Source organism: Puntigrus tetrazona, chromosome 20, assembly GCF_018831695.1.
Source record: "Puntigrus tetrazona isolate hp1 chromosome 20, ASM1883169v1, whole genome shotgun sequence".
Lineage (NCBI taxonomy): Eukaryota > Metazoa > Chordata > Actinopteri > Cypriniformes > Cyprinidae > Puntigrus > Puntigrus tetrazona.
In genome coordinates this window covers 8,261,049-8,280,272 of record NC_056718.1, presented here as the reverse complement: position 1 = coordinate 8,280,272, position 19,224 = coordinate 8,261,049, and the positions used below count along the sequence as shown (strand labels likewise).

General features: G+C 38.0%; 1 protein-coding gene and 1 long non-coding RNA gene across 2 annotated transcripts; one reads left to right on the top strand and one right to left on the bottom strand.

Annotated features, from left to right (window-relative positions):
- Positions 1 to 1,507: 1,507 nt before the first annotated feature.
- Positions 1,508 to 10,464, bottom strand: LOC122325282. The gene is made up of 4 exons (XR_006247278.1): positions 10,374 to 10,464; positions 8,987 to 9,252; positions 3,086 to 3,394; positions 1,508 to 2,054 (listed from the first exon to the last, which is right to left on the bottom strand). It is a non-coding gene; the product is annotated as an uncharacterized LOC122325282 (long non-coding RNA).
- On the top strand, positions 9,050 to 18,515 carry vamp4 (vesicle-associated membrane protein 4). The gene is made up of 8 exons (XM_043220262.1): positions 9,050 to 9,183; positions 10,413 to 10,514; positions 12,399 to 12,445; positions 12,542 to 12,592; positions 14,847 to 14,947; positions 17,161 to 17,240; positions 17,356 to 17,407; positions 17,501 to 18,515. The coding sequence occupies exons 1-8, from the start codon at positions 9,181 to 9,183 to the stop codon at positions 17,524 to 17,526; spliced, it is 462 nt and encodes a 153-aa protein (XP_043076197.1). The 5' UTR covers positions 9,050 to 9,180; the 3' UTR covers positions 17,527 to 18,515.
- Positions 18,516 to 19,224: the final 709 nt, after the last annotated feature.

Sequence of the window (19,224 nt, the reverse complement as noted above, 5' to 3'; positions counted from 1 at the left end):
GATGGAACAGGGTCTAACATACATGTTGCTGGTTTAGATGATTTAACAAGTTTGTTCAAGTCTTCTTCTCCTATAATAGAGAAAGAGTGTATTTTTTCCTCGGGGGTTCTAAAGCTCACTAACTGATGTGAAACTGTAGTTGACGGCTGCATAGTTACAATTTTATCTCTGATGGTATCAATCTTAGAAGTAAAGAAAAATCATGAACTCATTGCAGCTATACTCTTACTGGGGAGTATATCCCGGTAAGCATAGCACCTGCTCTGAAGCTAGAATCGCCAATTACTAGGGCACTTTGATCAGTTTTCTCAGTGGGGAGAACCTGTTTGATGTTCTGACCGGAACGGGTGAGCGGTGTTTTGACCAGTGACTAGCCCGCCTCAGTCACCCAGCTGCCCTGCTGCAGGGGCTCTGAAGCTGGAACCGAACAATGTACATGATTCACTGTACTAGTCGCATCCAAAGCAGTATCTACAGCCCTCGCATTCTTACTGTCCTCAATTAAAGTTTGGATGCGTGTCTCTAATTCTAAAACCTTCTCTGTCGGCCTAGCAATTTCCCTGCATTTATCACACGTGAATCCCTGATCGCTAACAGAGAAGGATAAGCTATACATGTGACAGACGGTGCAGGGAGAAGCCATTTACTCACCGTAAGGATTCACTTACCACTCTTGTTTTGACGAGCGTGTGAAAACGGAGCGAACGAGCGCGAGGAACAAATGAACAGGAGCGGAAAAAGCCCACAATAGGCGCGAAAACACGGGTGGGAGCGAAAGCGAATCGGCTAACGAGTACTAACTCACCGCCGAGTTTTAGATTAAAGCGAACGAACTAACAGCAGTCTAATTAGTTAGATTAATTTGATAGTATCAACGGTATGTACACAGTTAAATTATATCTGATCGCTAGAGAAGAGGTGATAAATTGAAAAGCGAAGCTACACGCAGCTACAAACAAACCAACCTCTCAGCAGACAGGAGCAATCGAGCAATCACATTACAATCACATTACAATCACATATTAAGGATATATTTGGGATTGGAAAGATGTTTTAATGCTAATGCAGTCTCTTCTACTCAACATGCTAAATTTATTTGATCAAAAATACTATAAAAATTTTAATGTTGTACAATCATGTGTTGTCAAATGATTAATCACATACAAAATAAAAGTCTTTTTTTGCATAATGTGTGTGTACTGTGTATGTGTTTTATGTGTGTATATATATATATATATATATATATATATATATATATAACACACATGTATATAGTTATGTTTATATAATACATGCATATATATACACACACACACACATTTTAATTTATTAGCATCATTACTTCAGTCTTTAATGTCACATGATCCTTCAGAAATCATTCTAATATGCTGATTTGCTGCTAAAGAAACATTTTTAATTATTATCAGCTGAAAACAGTTATGCTGCTTAATATTTTGAAGAAACTGTGACATTTTTTCAGGCTTATCTAATGAACAGAGGGTTCAAAAGAACATCATTTACTGGAAATAGAAATCTGGAAATAGTCACTTTTGATCCTTTTAACTAATATTTGTAAAGTATAATTTCTTGCACAAAAACAAATCTCACTTATCACGAACCTTGGAACAGTAGCTTATATAGATATAAATATAACTGTCAATTGAGTCAAAATGACAGAAATGACAGAGTCTAATGGACCTGTAACTTCACACGTGAGAAAGTTCTCACTAATCGTGTGGGTGAATGAGGCCATAAACTGCACTCTTACTCTTCAAGATGTCCCGTAAAGTGCAGGAATCCAGTTTAAAAGGTCATAATCGACAGCAGCATCTTTGCAGTGACCCATCAGGAGGCCTTCACGAGCACCTGGCGTTCTCCTCCTCGTCTTCAGAGGGACATTTTTGTGGCGTAGCACCTACTGATCTGCTGCACAGTTCCTGTTTAAGGAAAACGTGTTTATTGCCCTGTTGACTAGACAGCAGCAGGTGATCCAATGTTTCCGAACATTGTTTTAGGCGGCTTGAAGGGTGAAGTGAAGAGGGAGGCTTGTGCATCTGACAGAAGAAAGATGCATGAGAAAGCTCTGTTTTTCATATCATTTTGCAATATTCAGTCTAAAATCTAAAGTGAAACCCAATGCATTTCTTTAAATCTGAAAATTGCTTAAAGAATCTAAATAAATAATAAAAATAAATAAAAATATTTGAAAAAAAAAAAAAAGTATAGTCTACCTCAAATGGTCAGTTCTTTAATCTTATTATTTATAATTTTTTCCTATTCTTTTATTTTATGTTATAACAATATTTTTCATATGTAAACATGAATATATAAATATATTTCTTAAATATATACTGGTGTTTGTGTTTATTTATACATTTTATTTATTTATCTTTTTTTACAAACATCAAAATTCTAATTCTGCTGTCATCAATGCAAAAGGTAGAAATATTGAAATTAAATTAAAAAAAGTAATTATACTTGTATAATTATATGAATATATGAAATGTATTTCAATTTCAATATGATTTCACAAATGGTCTCAGATTTTTGGACAATGAAAATATGTTTTCTCCCCCTGGTGAATAGGATATATTAAAAGAATAGTTTACCCAAAAATGTGCTGTTTGGTTTTTCATCATAACAGATATTTAGCATTAGATCACTTGTCTACCAAAGCATCCTCTGCAGTGAATGGGTGCCGTCAGAATGAGCGTCCAAACAGCTGATTAAAACATTTGTTTAGAACTTTTTTGGGGGGATTGTTTCACTCGAAAACATTTGACCTGTGCATATTTCTCTCCTGATTCATACACAATGATTTTTTTTCATTGGAGGAAGCAATATTATAGATAGGGAACTGTTTAAATATTAGAATGATGCATTTGTCTCTTGAAAACAGATTTTTTATTCACAAGACATGAACTGATGGACCGGATTGGTATAGATTACATTTGATGTTTTTTAACGGCTGTTTGAACAACATTCTGACGGCACCCATTCACTGCAGAGGAGGAGTACATTTTAATTTTTGGGTGAACTGTTCCTTTAACAGTAAAGAACAATAAACTAACACTGGTGCACTTACGGTCTTGAAAGCACACGTAACACTGAGTAACATGGCAGCGTCCTGTTGCGAACAGCATTCGGAAGTAAGTTTGACCTCTGGTGAACTCTAATCTTCAGGACACATGGCAGGTGTGACCCGTGTCATGGTGTTTGAAGTCTTCATGACGGTAGGTAAACACCTCGCTGGGAAAGATTGATGCTTCCTGCTCCATCACGCTCGGAGGCACAGCAATGAGCGATGCATCCGGAGGCATGGATGTTTGATTGAGGTCTGTTCTGCGGTCAAGGTCAGTTTGAGATTGATCAACTGCACCGGGAGTAAAGGAAACTGCGGAGAGAGAGAAAACAGGGCATGTTTTGACCTTCTCGCCCTTAGGGTTTCATGTCACTAAAACCCTCTTGGACAAAGATTTAAAGCTCTGTGCGGCCAATCGCACCCCAACAGCAATATCAAATATAATAATATTTCATAAAGTACACTTTATTCAGTAAAATAAAAAAAATCCTGAGTGATACAACAACATTCTGACATCAAAATGCCCCAAAAATTCATGTTAATATTTAAAAATACCTTGTACACCAAATCATGGGTTTGAGCAAATCAATTGGTGCAAGCAAGACATGCAGACCTTCATGACTGTGCGCCAAGGTCAAGAAGTCAATATTTAATAATTCATGATACATTCACACATACACACAAATGTAATATACCTATTTATTATCTATATCTTATCTATTCTATCTTTTTTATATTACTCAGGCCGTTTTTTCTTTATGATCAGAGCCTACATGTGATTTTAATTTATAACGTGAGGACAGGAAAGACATAAAACTAGCACAACTATGTAGGAAACGGGTTGACTGGGAAAACATTCAGTTATAAACTGAAGCTGTCATCAGACATAAATATTACTTTGCAGTATCTGAATCAAGAGCTGCAGTATTGTCACAAAAATCAACAAGTAATCCACATGACTGCAGTGAAAACAGCTGAATGTTTGTAAAAAACAAATACATTTGGATGAGACATTTTTAACTTCAGACCATTGCTTATGACTAAAATACGAGTCCTCTGTCCATACCATTGGCTTCGCCAGTCAAAGTCATCTTAACACCCAAAGGAAACGGTCTAAAACAGTTCCAAACTAAGCTTTTCTAGACTGGAGTGGTGTGGATTACTTTTGGATCGTTTTTATCAGCTGTTTGGACTCTCGTTCTGACGGCACCCATTCACCGCAGAGGATCCGTGGGTGAACAACTGACGTAAAATCTGTTGCAGAAACAAACTCGACCACATTTTGGATTGAAGAAAATTGAGGACATTATCTGTAAGTTTTTGGCCGACCTACTGTTTTGAGCTAAAGGAAAATGATACATCATGGGCAATGAAAGGTTGATTTTTGGTTTTGGGAGTTCCCAACAACGGATTGATGTATGCAAGGTTAAAAAAACACTTTCATGTAATATATGCGTTTATTTTTACCTTATTGCTCAACGATTAATTGGCACTTATCTGTGGTAATTGGTTAGATTGGTTGATTTAATTTTCATTTCATTCATTTCATCATACCCATAATGGCTGATAAAGCAGTGTTTTTGGAGTACAGTGTTGCTTTGTGTACAGTGTTACCAGTGAAATTAGCATTTTCATTCGACCAACAAGTGGGCGGGCAATATGCTAATATTTCACGTTTACAAGGTGCACTTTCAGATTTAAAACTTTGCAGGTTGTTTTCATTCAGTACTTTTAAAGAATCCTTAATTAGAGGCACTTCAGGACACAGTATTAAGCTGGATGTTTATAAACAGGACAGCACGAGGTCTGCCCGAGAGCTTGCGAGATCCATCCATCACAGGTTTTAGCACTCATCCATCAGCCCCGCACCATTCACTCCCGTCGTTTATAATCCTTTAACCAAGTCTGGATTCCCGCTGAGCACCATCCCATCAACCAGCCTGCCGCCTTTCCGTATACATCCCTTATGAAACGTTGAAACGTTCATCTAGAGGCCTTGACTAAATCTTCTGTGACTGTATCTGTCCTGCTCCGACTCTCAGGACGTCTGCTCATCTCATCAAGACGACAGGGCGCTTTCTTTCAGCCGCTCTCAGCGTGCACCGAACCCTGGCCTCAGACTGAGTGAATAAACATTAGGATCAACGCACAGATAAATACTTCCTTTTAGTGACGTCTGCGGTCAAAGGTCACGAATTTGTTTCTTCATAAATTTTGGAATATATTTCTCAGATGCAATGATCTGTGAATTGATGATATATATGTAAGCCGTTGCTCCTTTTGGTTTCTGAGCACGTCGCCTTCTTAGCAAGCAGAGATGTTAGAGGTTAAACTGGACAAATGGGAAGCCAAAGTCTGAGAGCACAGTTTTATAACCCACCTGAATTATGAACTGAAGTGTCCCATAGGCACGTTAAATTAACCCGAGGGTCAAAGGTCACCGTAAAGTAAGACAGTCGAGTCCTTTTAAACAGGAAACATAGGTTACTGTACAGCTCTACGTGCTTTTTCTTTAAAAATGTTGCTGTTTCGATACAAATAGCAAACATCTTGAGCCCAGTGACTTCTGAGAGGAATATTTAAAGTCATGCTTGACTTCCTCGCTGTTTATATGAGGATATTTCTCATCAGTTTTCCATTGTCTTTCAGTGTTTCACGGGAATCTGCAAATTAAAAAAGTATTAGGGAGTCGGTATGTACACAAGTCTTCGCACACTCAACCTGGAGTCCAGCTGAATATTCAGAACAAAATCATGTTCAAAAGACACATGCAAAAGAAATTTCACTTTTGTGTCTGTAAGTGCATCCTTACAGGGGAATTAAGTGCTGAAGTAGTGCACCTTTAGCGGGTGCCTTTTGGGAGACGCATCCCCTTATCTTTTTCACTTTGCGAAGCACCTTTTTCCCCATGTGAAACATTTTTGCAGGTGGCCTGTTTTACAGATCATGCCTCCTGTAGCTCGTGGGACACATTCCGGGCCTGCTTACAAAACCATTTCTTCTCTGAAGAGCTGCATCACTTCTCATTTTTTCTTATTCATGTCACAGCATGATCTGAATTTATTGCTACAAACGTTCCATAAATCTTCTCAAGTCCTTGGTTATTTTTAATGTTTGTTTAATCAATCAATCAATCAATCAATCAATCAATCTATCAATCAGGGAATTTCAGTGAGAATATCATTATCTATCTATCTATCTATCTATCTATCTATCTATCTATCTATCTATCTATCTATCTATCTATGCATCTATCTATCTATGCATCTCTATCTATCTATCTATCTATCTATCTATCTATCTATCTATCTATCTATCTATCTATCTGTCTATCTATCTGTCTATCTATAATTTTTTACAAACAAAGGCTGCATTTACTGACCAAAATGCAGTAAAATACATCTGATCAGCATGAATGACTCTCTAGATTTGTAATCCCTCTATGAATTTAGCTGGGCTGCTTGTGATCATTATGTATGCGGTTATGAAGATGATGATGATGAATTCTGTATATTTTATCATTTTACTAGATGAAGATAACTTTGTGTTTACCGTTTTTTGTTATTGGATTGCGATGATTTGTTGATGGATTAGATTATTTGTATTATTTATTCATTAAATGGCGGTGATCGTTTTTATACTATTTGCTGTATCGTATGCCATCATATTTTGTTTACAAGCTTCCTGTTCTTTTACTACACGATGTTTTCTTTTTTTAACGGTAGAAAACGAAGACGGTGACGACCGTGATGTTGATGCGTCTACAGGAAACAGAGTCCGTCCAGCTGTTCTGACTTCCGCTTCAGAGCCGAGCGAGAGACGGATCGTTCAGGACGCGTCGGGATCGGATCAGACGCACTCAGCGGGGCAGGAAACGCGGTTCTTCCGAGCAGGAGTCGACGGAAAGCAAGCTCTCCGAGGTAGTCCGGCCGGAGACGTGGTTTCTGAGGCCTGAGTAGCGGTCAGTGAAGCAGCCAGCGGTGTTAGCAGTCATGCTAGCTGTCATCCCATCTGTTTTCACTTCAGCGTTTCCATTCCTCCACAAATCTTAACGTAAACACGGTTATTCGATTTCGTGCTTGTTGTTTTCCCCCAAACCACGTCTTATCGCTCGCCTCGATCTTTCATCGCCCCGCAGGGACAGTATGTTTATGTGGTTGTGTCGACTAGCACGAAGCTCTGTTTATCAGGCGCTGCACGGGAACGTCAGCTGTTTTATTATAAATGATCAATAATATGCGGTCAGTCGGATGCTTCGGTGAAAACTAGTATATTTAGGAGTTGTTTGGTTCAGTAATGTTAATCATTCCGAAGCCCATATACACGTTATAGCGATAACTTGCATTTGTAACGAATGAATGAACGAAGTAATGATGCTGTTTTTCGGTCCAGTCCGTGAATGTTGAGTCTATCGGTTGATCGTGTTAGTGTCATTGGTTTAGACTCGGGCATTCAAACAGTCTCTGATTAATCCGCGCTTGTTGATGCTCTTGTTTCCTGAATGATGTAAGTCCTGTCATGTGTTAGTGATCTCAGTGTTTCTTTTAGCCGTTCCCTGACCTGTGTGTCTCTTGATCGTGATGGAGAGAAGATGGGAGGATGGGTCTGTTAGTGTTGTTTGCGAGCTGTCCATCGAAGCTGTTTCCTAACATCGTGACGCATGTGAGGTTTAATCAGTTGTCACTTGTGAAGTCTGTCAACATATTTCTGTCAGAAAGCTTGTTGTGGGTTTAGGGATTTGCATTCGAAACAGCAGGGCCAGATTTCTGCTTTCAGTCTTCTTTACTCTCATCCCAGTCCCAACTAAAAATGCTCTTCCATCCATCCATCCATCCATCTGTCCAACCATTGCACTGTTGCAGATTTTATATATATATATATATATATATATATATATATATATATATATATATATATATATATATATATATATATATATATGAATTTAGAGTGTGTGTGTAGTAAATTAATTGAATGTGCATGTGTAAGATATTAAATATTACATATATAATATTTAAGAAAGTGTCATTATTTTCTGTAAAACACTACATAGGGCTACACAATTAATCAAATCTCTGATTACAATTAAAATGATGGATGCCACTATTAGTAATCATTCAAAAGGCATTATCATTTAAACTCCACTTATGTTATTCTGTGTGCATGCTTTTAATTAAATTTTTTTTTTTTTTTTTTTTTTTTTTTTTTAATTTACAGAAACCAGTCCAATGGATCAATTTAATCTGAGGTTTAGTACTGCAGAAAAGCAATAACACTTTTTCAATTTTATTTATTTTCATATAAAAATATGACTTGAAGTTGCTTAAAACAATGTATGCTAATTATTGTGTTAATTGCAATTAATGCATTTCAAGTAAATAATCGACAGTTATGTTTTTTTCATAATCGTGCAGCCACTACAGGAGAAATTTAGAAATTTCCTCTCGCAGATAATGTCTATGCAACAATAAGTCACACTGACCCACCCCAAAAAAAAGCATTGTAAAAGTGGTACATATGACTTGTATATTATATTTCAAATCTTCTGTAGCTGCACAGTGTTTTTGTGTGAGATTGAAATTAATAATGGTATTTGCTAAAAATCTTCCCTGAGGCGTACAGGTTACATTATTATAAGAATCACTCATCATACCATCAGTTACTTCCACTTTTTAGTGTCCCTGTCTGAGACACATCACCTTTAGATATTGGGAAGTGCAAATAAAATTTAAGAAGTAAAAAGAGCGGGGAAAACAAGACTCAAGGTTGACTCGGTGACAGTTATAACTATTTTTTAAATGCCTAATTCATTGTTCAGAGACAAAAATTAATTGAATTAAAAAAAAAAACCCTAAATATATCAGAGTGCTGTCAATGGATGATGGTTTGGCATTGTTTGTTTACCTTTTCATGCTCTTTCTCTCAAACCCCATGTGTCCTTCTCTTCTCTTCCTTCCCTGTCCCCAGCCCGTCTTTCCCCCCTCTCCTGTTTTCTGGAAAAGCTCTGCCGCGCTCCTGGATAAAGGAGAAGCCATTTTCCGACAGCTCTTCCAGCAAGAGAAGCAGAGAGCAGTCTCAGAGAGAGGACAGTGGACTCAATGGTACTAGACATGGAGATTGGGTTGAGTGTGCTGTCCAATGGGTGGAGGAAGAAAGCAGCTTTGTTTTGCCTGTAATAGAAAATAGATTTCTTAAAAGTCATTAATGAATTTCCGCTATTCTTATGTTTAATGATAGAGGCACATCTGTTCAGGAGATCATCTATTAAGTTCCTCGCATATTTCAGACTCTGAGTGTTAATGGAGTAACTCAAAAAAACCTAATAGCAGTGTGTGATAGCAAAATAGTTTAGCTTTTCTGGTAACAAGCTGGTATTTCCTGAGCAAAGTAGTGTGAAACAACAATTTTTTTATTGTTTTTTTATGGTGAAATACTTGATGTAAGATCTGTTTCTTACAAAACAAATCAGGCTTTACAAAATCAAGCTAATATTTATATCCTAATGTTAGTTTTTACTTCTATCGATTGTATTCAGGCTTAATCATTCGTGAAGATGAGAAGATCTCAACATTTCCAGGGGAAAATGGCCAATGGCTTTTTTGTCGAGGGTAATTCCATTGATAAAGTTTAAGCTTATACGCTTGGTAGTCACGAGATGAAAACCTGCTGTGACTTCAAAGATATAGGCAACAGGTTTGTAAAAGAAGGACCAAATGGTTTAACCGTAAATGAACTGTTGTGTGAATTTACAGCAAATACACGCTGAGGAACGTTCCGACTTTCACATCAATTGCTGGAGTTTGTCTTTAACTGCTCCGTTTGATGTTTGCAAGCAGCACATTTCAGTTGGTGTGGCTAGATTGATCCCCATGACCAAACGAGTTAAACATAACGGGGTGGTCTCTCCCCAAGTCTGAATTACGACTGGAATTACTTGAAAGTAGTGCAGCTTTTATGGCCCAGAGTTCAGTCTAATGAACCCACCAACGGACCAGTGCTCAGGTATATAGCCATTATAATTGAGCTTTCTCTTATTTCACGGTCTGGTCTAAATTAACACATAAAGAACGGCTCTACAATCTGATTGGACTCCTAGCTGTTAAACGCACATCTGTGACAGTTGAATTCTGTAATAATTCACAGACTGCTATGGTCAACCAAAAAAGTCAACCAAACGCATCCTATTTTTAAGATAATGAGCTATATTACACGGCCTAAAATATTATCTGGGATTAAATAATTTCATTACGTGTGAAGAAAGAGTCAGTGAAGTGATTTAAGATTTATATACCTAGTCAATCGCTGCTGTGTTTCTTTTGTTTGCCTTCAGAGGGAGCCAGAGAGGGAGGAGCAGCTCGATCCCAGCATGCCCCCTAAATTTAAACGGCATCTGAATGATGACGAGGTCACCGGCTCCATTCGCAGTGAGCGGGTAAGTCACTGAGTCAGTTCTTACCATATAGATTGATGACAGCACGGTCTAAAGATGCTCTTAGCTGACTAGAGCAAGACTTGCATTTTTTTTGCACTTTTACAGCCCCGTTGTGCTCCGCGATCTGTTACAGGAAAAGTAAACGGCTCTCTCCTCGTGTTCATCAGCGCATGCAGACCACAAAAAAAAATCCAGCCCATCTGAAACAGCAGTGTTCGTGCTATTACACACAATCACACACCTCATTTCAACTGTGTGTTGTACAACCCTTCAGAGAGCGGTTTGTTCTTAAAAACGACATGCTATAATAGCAGTGGACAAACTGGGGTGGGAAAGAAAATGTACAGAAAACTAAAATAAAATAGAACATGATTTCGCAGAAATAAACAGACATGTGTAATAATGAATAAAAACTGTAATAAATGTATTGTTGATTGTTTGCTCATGATAGGTAATACATTAACTAATGCTATGAAATGACACCTTATTGTAACCCATAAATCTATTTGATTAACAAAATCAGACACTGAAAGGAAAAGAACATTAAAGATTATTTGAAAGTGAAGACTAATGTCATGATGTAACAGGCATTAGCTCAGGCAGGGGGTAATAAACTTGCAGAGCCTTTCCCAAGAACCTGTCAGTACTGATTTCATAATTAACATTCAATGTCCCTCAATCGTCTTCCAGTATTAGAGAGTCGTTTAAAAAACATTTTAAAACCCTGCCAGACCTTACAGTCAAAAGCCTGCAAGTCACTGCCAGGATATGATAACTTTGTGTATTTCACTTGGGTACAACTCCCGACTGATGTATGTTTGGGAGAATCCATTGGATGGTTCGTACTTCAGCACATTCAAAGAAAAGTCTCTTCTAATATGCCTCACATTGAAGCTTGAACTCGGTGAGAAAACAAGAATGTGGAATAGAGTGAAGATGAATGTGGCTTTCCACGTGACGGTTATGTAACACTGTTGACCGTGACCCAAGGAAAGGACCTGGTTCTTGTGTTTAAATATCCCCTAGTAAAGGGCCAACTGGAAGTGAGCAGTTGCAGGGTTACTTGCAGTCACAACATGAGGTCTCATGGCGGGAACTCATTTCCTTTATACAGAATCATTAATGTGTATTTTCCTAAAACCCAGCAGACAGAGTGCAGACCCAAAAATGTCAGTTCCTAAAGCATCAGCTCACATTTGACGGTGAGAATCAACCCTAAAATTGTTGTTTAAAACTATTTTTTTTTTTTAAATGTATAGCTTTTTAATACATGAAATGCTCAATTCTAATACATTTAAATTGTCAATTTATGTGTTCTTTACTATTTTGCTAAACACTTCATTTTTCTGCGGTAAGGTTGACATTAACATGGAGTTGTCCAGATGGAATTTTTGAGGAGTGTCACAGATCTGGAGGCAGTTATGGAGAGTTATATAACATTAGTCATCGAGATGTTGAAATGGTCTAGCGAGGTATTTGTTAAATGTGATCAATCATGGACGTTACAACAAAACTAATGGAAGGTCAACTAGATGCCTCATGAACTGTGATTCATTGCTCTAAAGATCAGATGGCACAAATGTAGAACAAATGGAGTTCATATCTCTAGTGCATCATCAGTGTCTCTTTCTTGGAGATTATCTCCAGGTGAATTCCATTCCGGGAATACTGCGTCACACGCTGTGCCCACATTGTGCCCTTCAAAGGGTTCTGTTGTCCTTCACGTCTGGCAGACGACTGTATACTTCACAATAAGATCTTTATGAGTCTCGGTCTGGTCACTCTTATGTCAAACACCTGGTCTCAGTTCAGATGGAATTTTAGATTAAACCCAGCCTGCACCAGCTCTGACCACCCTGACACCCTCATCTTCTTAACTTGCAGAGGAACCTTCTAGAGGAAGACTCGGATGAAGAGGAGGACTTTTTCCTGTGAGTCTGTAGTTTGCATAATCATCCATGCATCGAGAAATAAACAGCAATTGTTATTTCCACAAAACGTTACAAACGTTTTGTTTTTTTTTGCAGGAGAGGCCCAACAGGACCAAGATTTGGAGGCCAAAATGACAAAATTAGACAGTGTGTATAACAAATATATTTGACAACATCTTCATTATGAGCATTCAATTTTAAGAATCACAGTATACATATCACAGTATACGTATATCCGTAAAACTGTTGTCAGTGTTGCAGTTAAGATTTGAGTCAAGACCAAGAACAGTAGAGGGTTTAGTCCAGGTCAAGACGTAAGGCCCGATATACTTCAAACGAGATCGAGGAAACATACTTAAATTATGTCCGTTCTAACAAAAATCAGGACAAAAATAATTTTTTATTTTGTTTTGGCAGTTAGAATCGGCCCACCAAAGCAAACTTTTTGGGTTGAGTTAATTTTAGGTCCTAAACACCTTTGAGTTACCATTGGTCCTAGGTGTTTACTCATTCGGTGGGTGTGAACTGAAACTTCTTTTGTTGGGTTTGTTGTTCAGGCATGGCACCGAAATGAGCCACCAAAATCCACATTCTGATTTGGTTCGGTACATGCCAGTTACTTAGATACCGGTACTATACTCGAACAGGGTTTCGGTACCCAACCCCAGAGACCTAGTAGCCTACACTTTTTAGGAAAGAACTAAAAAATGTTTTTAATTATAGGACAACAAAAACAACTCAGTTCATGTCATTCTCCATTTACCAGTTGCTCATGTTTGTAAATAAGGATGTCGTTGATGGCCGCTTCTGAGTTCCTGTTGCCGGTATGAATGCAGCTAGGAAAAAGGCCAGAAGGAGAACTTGATTCTAGTACCAGCATGCTGGCTAGTTCCTAGAACTACGTTCTTAAAGCTATGTGATGTCAAGAGTGAGACAAGTTTTGGCTGAGACCAGTAGTGGGTTGAGTCCAAGTGAACAGTGAGATCAGAATAGGGTCAAGATCTACACCAGTAGAGGGCTGAATCCGAGTCAAGAGCAAGACTATGAAAATATAGTCTTGGGCATGATCTAAAGGACTGAAACCAAAAATATATGGTCTTGGATTTGGCCTTGAGAACTGAGAATTTCATGAATTCCATGAATTTCTGCTCTTCTAATACACCCCGGGTTCTTCCTATAAAATGTGTATCTGTAGACCAATTTTATCATCTGCCAGGTGAAAATTATATCTGATTCCTTTGTAAAGCAGTAACTTTCAACAAGCTGCACAATTTGAGGGATCGTTATCTGAGGGTTAAGGGTTATTTTCTGAATCGAAAGAATCTAAACACTAGGATGCGGAGACCGATAATTTCCATTGGCAGTGTGTTGTGGAAATCACAGTTATTGACTGTGCAGGCACTGCCCATGCCGTTGTCTCTTGCAGAGTTTATGTAACTCCTTATAATGACATCTGTGAAAACACCCACCCACAAACATACCTCCCGTCCGAAAAGAAAGGAAGCACTGTAACCATCTGGGTTTCTATGACACAACATAATATTTGCAGGCAAAAGTAAACAGCTACTCCCAATATTCAAAAATCTCTGTACTGACGTAGCTGTAGTAGCCAGACTGTGAGCCTGCCTTTGTTCTTTGTTATGAAATTTGGTACATACTAATATACTGCAGTAATTCTCCCAAGGGAAACCCAGGAGAGCTTCGCCCAATGCAAGCAGCCACACGACACCAGGTTTACGTAACCATGCGCTGCTCATCGAAGAAACACATAAAACAATGGAATTTAATAGGGAACCCTTGGAAAGTGAAATTTCCCCAAAGTTTTTTTTCTAGCCTTTCCATGGAAGTCTTTGATTCTTGAGGTTACCTCATTTGTTTCTGTGGGGTTTTGAAGTTGAAGGTGAACCACAGATGGCAGGTACCCTTCCAGGTGCGAGGTTCTGCGCGATTGGTCGTTTGGCGCACATCATGGCTTGTTGTACTAGGCTCGAATCCAAGCACAGAGGCAAGAGTCAAAACATCCTGTGCTCGGTTCATTCACAGGGTAACCTGCATCTCAAAACCACGCCAACCCCTTGTGCCAGGTGTATGAGAGCAGCTAAATACCTCACAAGCTATTTAGTGCGTCCTTTGCATGTCACGACTATGAGATCAAATAGTTCAAACTGTTTGGATGTGTCTAGACCACGTCTAGCGAAACGTTCGCACCTCCTCTCAACATTGCAGGGTCAACAGATCGTAGTCATAATGATATCTTGTTTAATCCCAAGCGGTTCTCTAAGAAATATTATAATCACGCACTCACACATGTGCTCCTAAGCTGTAAAAATGTTCTGCTGAATCGATGGAAACGGCAGATTTTTCGTCTCATGTTGTCTTCTCTTTCTCGATGGCCCTTCAGGGTGCAGTCTCAGGTTGATGAGGTCATTGACGTCATGCAGGAGAACATCTCTAAAGTGATCGAACGCGGGGAACGGTTGGACGAGCTGCAGGATAAATCTGGTAAGATGGACATGAACAGAGCACTATGTATCCTTAAAGAAAAATTTAACCAAAAAATTTACATTTTGTCATCATTTGCTTACCCTCAAGCAGGTCCAAATCTTTGAGATTTCAGATTCATAGGAAGATTTTCTGAAAAAAGTTTTGGTCAACATTGATTTCCATAGTAGGAAAAATAGTCAGTGGTGACCCAAAACAAGAATTCATAGGAATCAAGATAGAAATTATTCATTTCAAGAAATATTGCAGGTCTTCTGAAGATCTGGAGATATGGTGGAAATATGACTAGTTTTAATTTTATTTATGATTAATTTCAGGTCCAGTGCTTATATTAGCGCATGAATAGATTGGGAAGTCATGCGTAAACAAACTATTATTCCAAATCAAATATTTAGTAGCTCGCTACTCTTGACCAAACTTGATCCAGGGAACCGTGAGAAGGAGTTTTGAATTCCAGGGCCATATGAATAAACCCTTTTGTTAGTTTCATATTTCATTATAGCTGAACCTCTATTGAGTCGTGTCTCATTTCTGTTATTCTGTTCGTGAACTGCCGTGGGACATTTGGGCAGGACGGTGGGTAAAATGTCCCGTTTCCCACAAGGTGGTGTGGTATTTTTCTAATTTTAGGCCCAGATGTGAAAAATAAACCACCTGTGTGCACAATATGATTGCAGATGGTTTTGTCTTCAAGCTGATCTGAGATTTGTTACTAGTCTCAAGATTTTAAGCAGTGGAATGAAATGAATTAAAGCAGGTTCAAGCATAGTGATGAACATGTCTGGTTCTGTTTTTGTATTTAGCTTCATGAAAGCACTTTCTGAAAAGCGCATGATGATTGTGAGTTGTAAAGTATGAGCAGTTTTGCATTGATGGGATTTTAAAGAGGAAAGTAAGAGGTGACGCGAGTCATTTCCACACCTCGAGTTATTTTGGTTTCCATTGGTTAAGCCAGGCTGACTGTTTTAAGCTGCTTGGGTGCTCAGAAAACTTAATATTAAATCATGTGTTTTGCCAAGTGCATTATTCATTGGAATGAAGTGCCAACTATTAAAAATAGTTGTCATTAATTTAATTAATGCTGTTGAAATTAAAAATAAACATTAGATGAAAGACGAAAAAAACTAGTCTCTGCAACTAATTGAAATATGTAAATATTAATAAAAACAAAAAAAACAATAGCATTCCAAATAAGTGTATATTTTGTATATATATATATATATATATATATATATATATATATATTGTAAATACGTTTTTATGTAATGAATATACATTTTATGAATATATGTACTTGTAAATAGACATAAATATTTCAAAATACTGTGTGTATTTTTAAACATAAATATACATAGCACACACACACATATATATATATATATATATATTAAAAAACTTTAATTTTGGACACGATTAATCGAAATTAATCATTGCCCAGCGCTTACAAAAGAAAAACATAAGTATAATAAATAAATGAATAAGTTAAACCGTAAACTACAACTAAAATTAAGTTAATATAAATAATAGGGAAAAAAATAACAAAAGAATAACTAAAGCATAAAATTTTAAGTATTAACCATTCAGTTAAACTAAAATAAAATTGGGCTTGAATTCACAATTATATTGTTACATGTGAGAATAAAAAATAAAACAGGACTGTTCTTGTTCTGAACTCAAATCATTTTCTTTGTTTATTATAATTACCGCAATTTGGCTTCCTTGCAGAAATTGCAACACTTTGTTTGCAAACAGAGAGCAAGTAGCTTTATAGTACAGCATCTGGAAGGCATCGTCACTCTCTAAGGGGTTTTCCATATGTTGCCTGCAGAGCCGGCTTTGAATCTAAAGTCCGATCCATAAGACTTTTTAAGGCTAAATACAAAGAAATCATCTGCACCTGTGTTCTTTGCATCTTTTTGCCCGTGCACACATTTATCCTCTGCGGTACTGTTGAACGGAGACGGTATGAGCTCAACTTTACTCCTTGTTCTTGCACTAATGAGGCTAGACGTGTTTTAGTTGGTCCCACATGCTGCGGAGATCTTAACATCCCAAATCAGCATTATGAAAGTCAACAAGCGTCTCCCGGAGACGAATGTAATCCATATAAAAGTATCTCAGCGGGCCAGGAGTGTTTAAAGTATAATAATAATAAACATGCAAGGAAGTCAACCGTAGCTCTGATCCTCTTTTGATCCTGTTTTGACTTTCAGAAAGCCTTTCGGACAACGCATCGGCGTTCAGCAGTAGAGCCAAGCAGCTCCACAGAAGGATGTGGTGGAGAGACATGAAGGTGAGCCTCTCTCCTGATATTTTCCACATTAAGTGTATCATTTTCCTGAAGGCGTGCCTTTAGTCACGTTGCATGCCATGTAATTTTTGCCTTTGGTTTTCTCTTCTATCCCCAGATGAAAATGATTGTAGCGTTGGTGGTCGTCATCCTTCTCCTCATCATAATCAGTAAGTCCACTCCAGACACACTCCTTCACGCTTACAAGAATTTCGCCGTATCCTGATTTTGCATTCCTCATTTATTTATATCTCTTTTTTTAGTTCCTGTGATCCTGCGGTATCGCTAGTGTCTGGTCGGGAGGTTAGAGGCATGACGTTCTCTTCCTCCCTCCTCTCCCTCATTTTCTGCTGTCATTCCTCCGTACCAGAGGGGGCGCTGCACAGGGTTGGGCTGCCCACTGTATTTGCCTATTTCGGCAGGGTCTGGAAACATAACAAACGGGGCAGTGTTTATCGCGTGCGTGTACGACAACGTATCAGGCTCTCGAAAAGAAGGCACAACACTGGTGCAGACCAATCTCTTGTACGCGCACAGACACAGTGGTTATTTTGTTGTATATGCATTCAGTAAATTCAAGATTTACTATACACAATGAAACATGGATTAAAAATTTTAGCCCTGCATTCTGGTGGTATTTCGATGTCCTCTTTATAGTTAATTAGACTTTAGAGCTGTTCTGCTTACACCATGATACACGTTTAACGATTAAAGCGGATCAATTTCCCGCGTGGGTAGGTCTATGAAATACTGTCTTCTCAGGTGGGTGGGGCCAAACAGGAAACCTGATGATGTCACGCTGCACCATGGCTGCGATGTCATCATCTGTTTGTATGACTCCTGAAAGTTTTAACACGGACAAAACATTGGGCGTAATGTTACTTAATATTTGCTGCTATTACCTGCTGTAATGTTTTTGCATATTTGGCAACGAAGTTTTAATCGACTGTGGTTAATTCTGTTGGTTATTTTGATATGAAGGAATTATTTTCAGCTTTTTTTTTTTTTACAGTTTATCATGCTTGTAAAACGGTTTATGTAAAAATGATAGTAATCTTCGCTGGTGTAATTTTAACAGCTTGCATTGGTCAGTAATGTAACAGTTGTGTGTGATGATGATTTAGTTGAGTTGCTGAAGGTGAGCTGAACACTTAATCCGTATTATTTTACTGACAGTTTTTTTTTTTTTGTTATATTTATTTGTAAATAAGTCGGCACTGGCTTTCCATTGGGAGACTGTGAAATAATCTTGCATTTAAATAAAGTGATTTTAAAGGGCATCTGATTCATTGCGTTGGATTTGAGGTGTCTTCAATTCAGGCATGATTTGACAGGATTACAGTAAGACAAAGCACGACCTATCAGAACTTTTTCTTTGGTCACGTTCACAGAATACATTAAAACACAGATAAGGCAGGGCGCAGGTTACAAAAAGTCCAAACTATTTTTTTGAGCCTCTGACATAGTGGTTGAGAAATTGAGATGGAGGGAAAATTATATTTCTAAATGTTTGCAATGGAAGCCCATTTCCGGCACTGAAATGACCACTTTTAAAAAAAGTCAGATCCCCAATTTTTAAATTAAGAGAACCAAGAAACTCTGAACGTGAAAGTTTCCCAATCATATGCAAATTTTCACAGAGGATCAGATATTTTTCCCGAAAAGTTTCTTTGAAGAATGCATACATTTTGCGAGCGAATGCGAAGTTTCTCAGTTAAACCAAGTCCTTTTGGGAGAGGATAGAAAACTTTTATGAGCAAACGCAAAAGCGCTTGCGGTCTCCACGGAACGGCCCTTAACTCTCGTTTTCACACCTTGATTCTCTTTTTATATAGCTCCAAATAATAACAGCGTAACTGTTGACCTCAACTACACTTACCAAGGCAAATGGCTTGTCTTCACTAACAGTTTTTTTTTTTCCATGTTTATGGTTTATTATCAAAGTGTTTTTATAGCACTACGGATTGTATTACCTTCTTTAGGGCTG

Coding starts and splice junctions, on each gene's coding strand:
- vamp4 (XM_043220262.1), top strand. Junction 10,515..12,398: donor GCTCCATTCGCAGTGAGCGG/GTAAGTCACTGA, acceptor CTTAACTTGCAG/AGGAACCTTCTAGAGGAAGA. Junction 12,446..12,541: donor GAAGAGGAGGACTTTTTCCT/GTGAGTCTGTAG, acceptor TTTTTTTTGCAG/GAGAGGCCCAACAGGACCAA.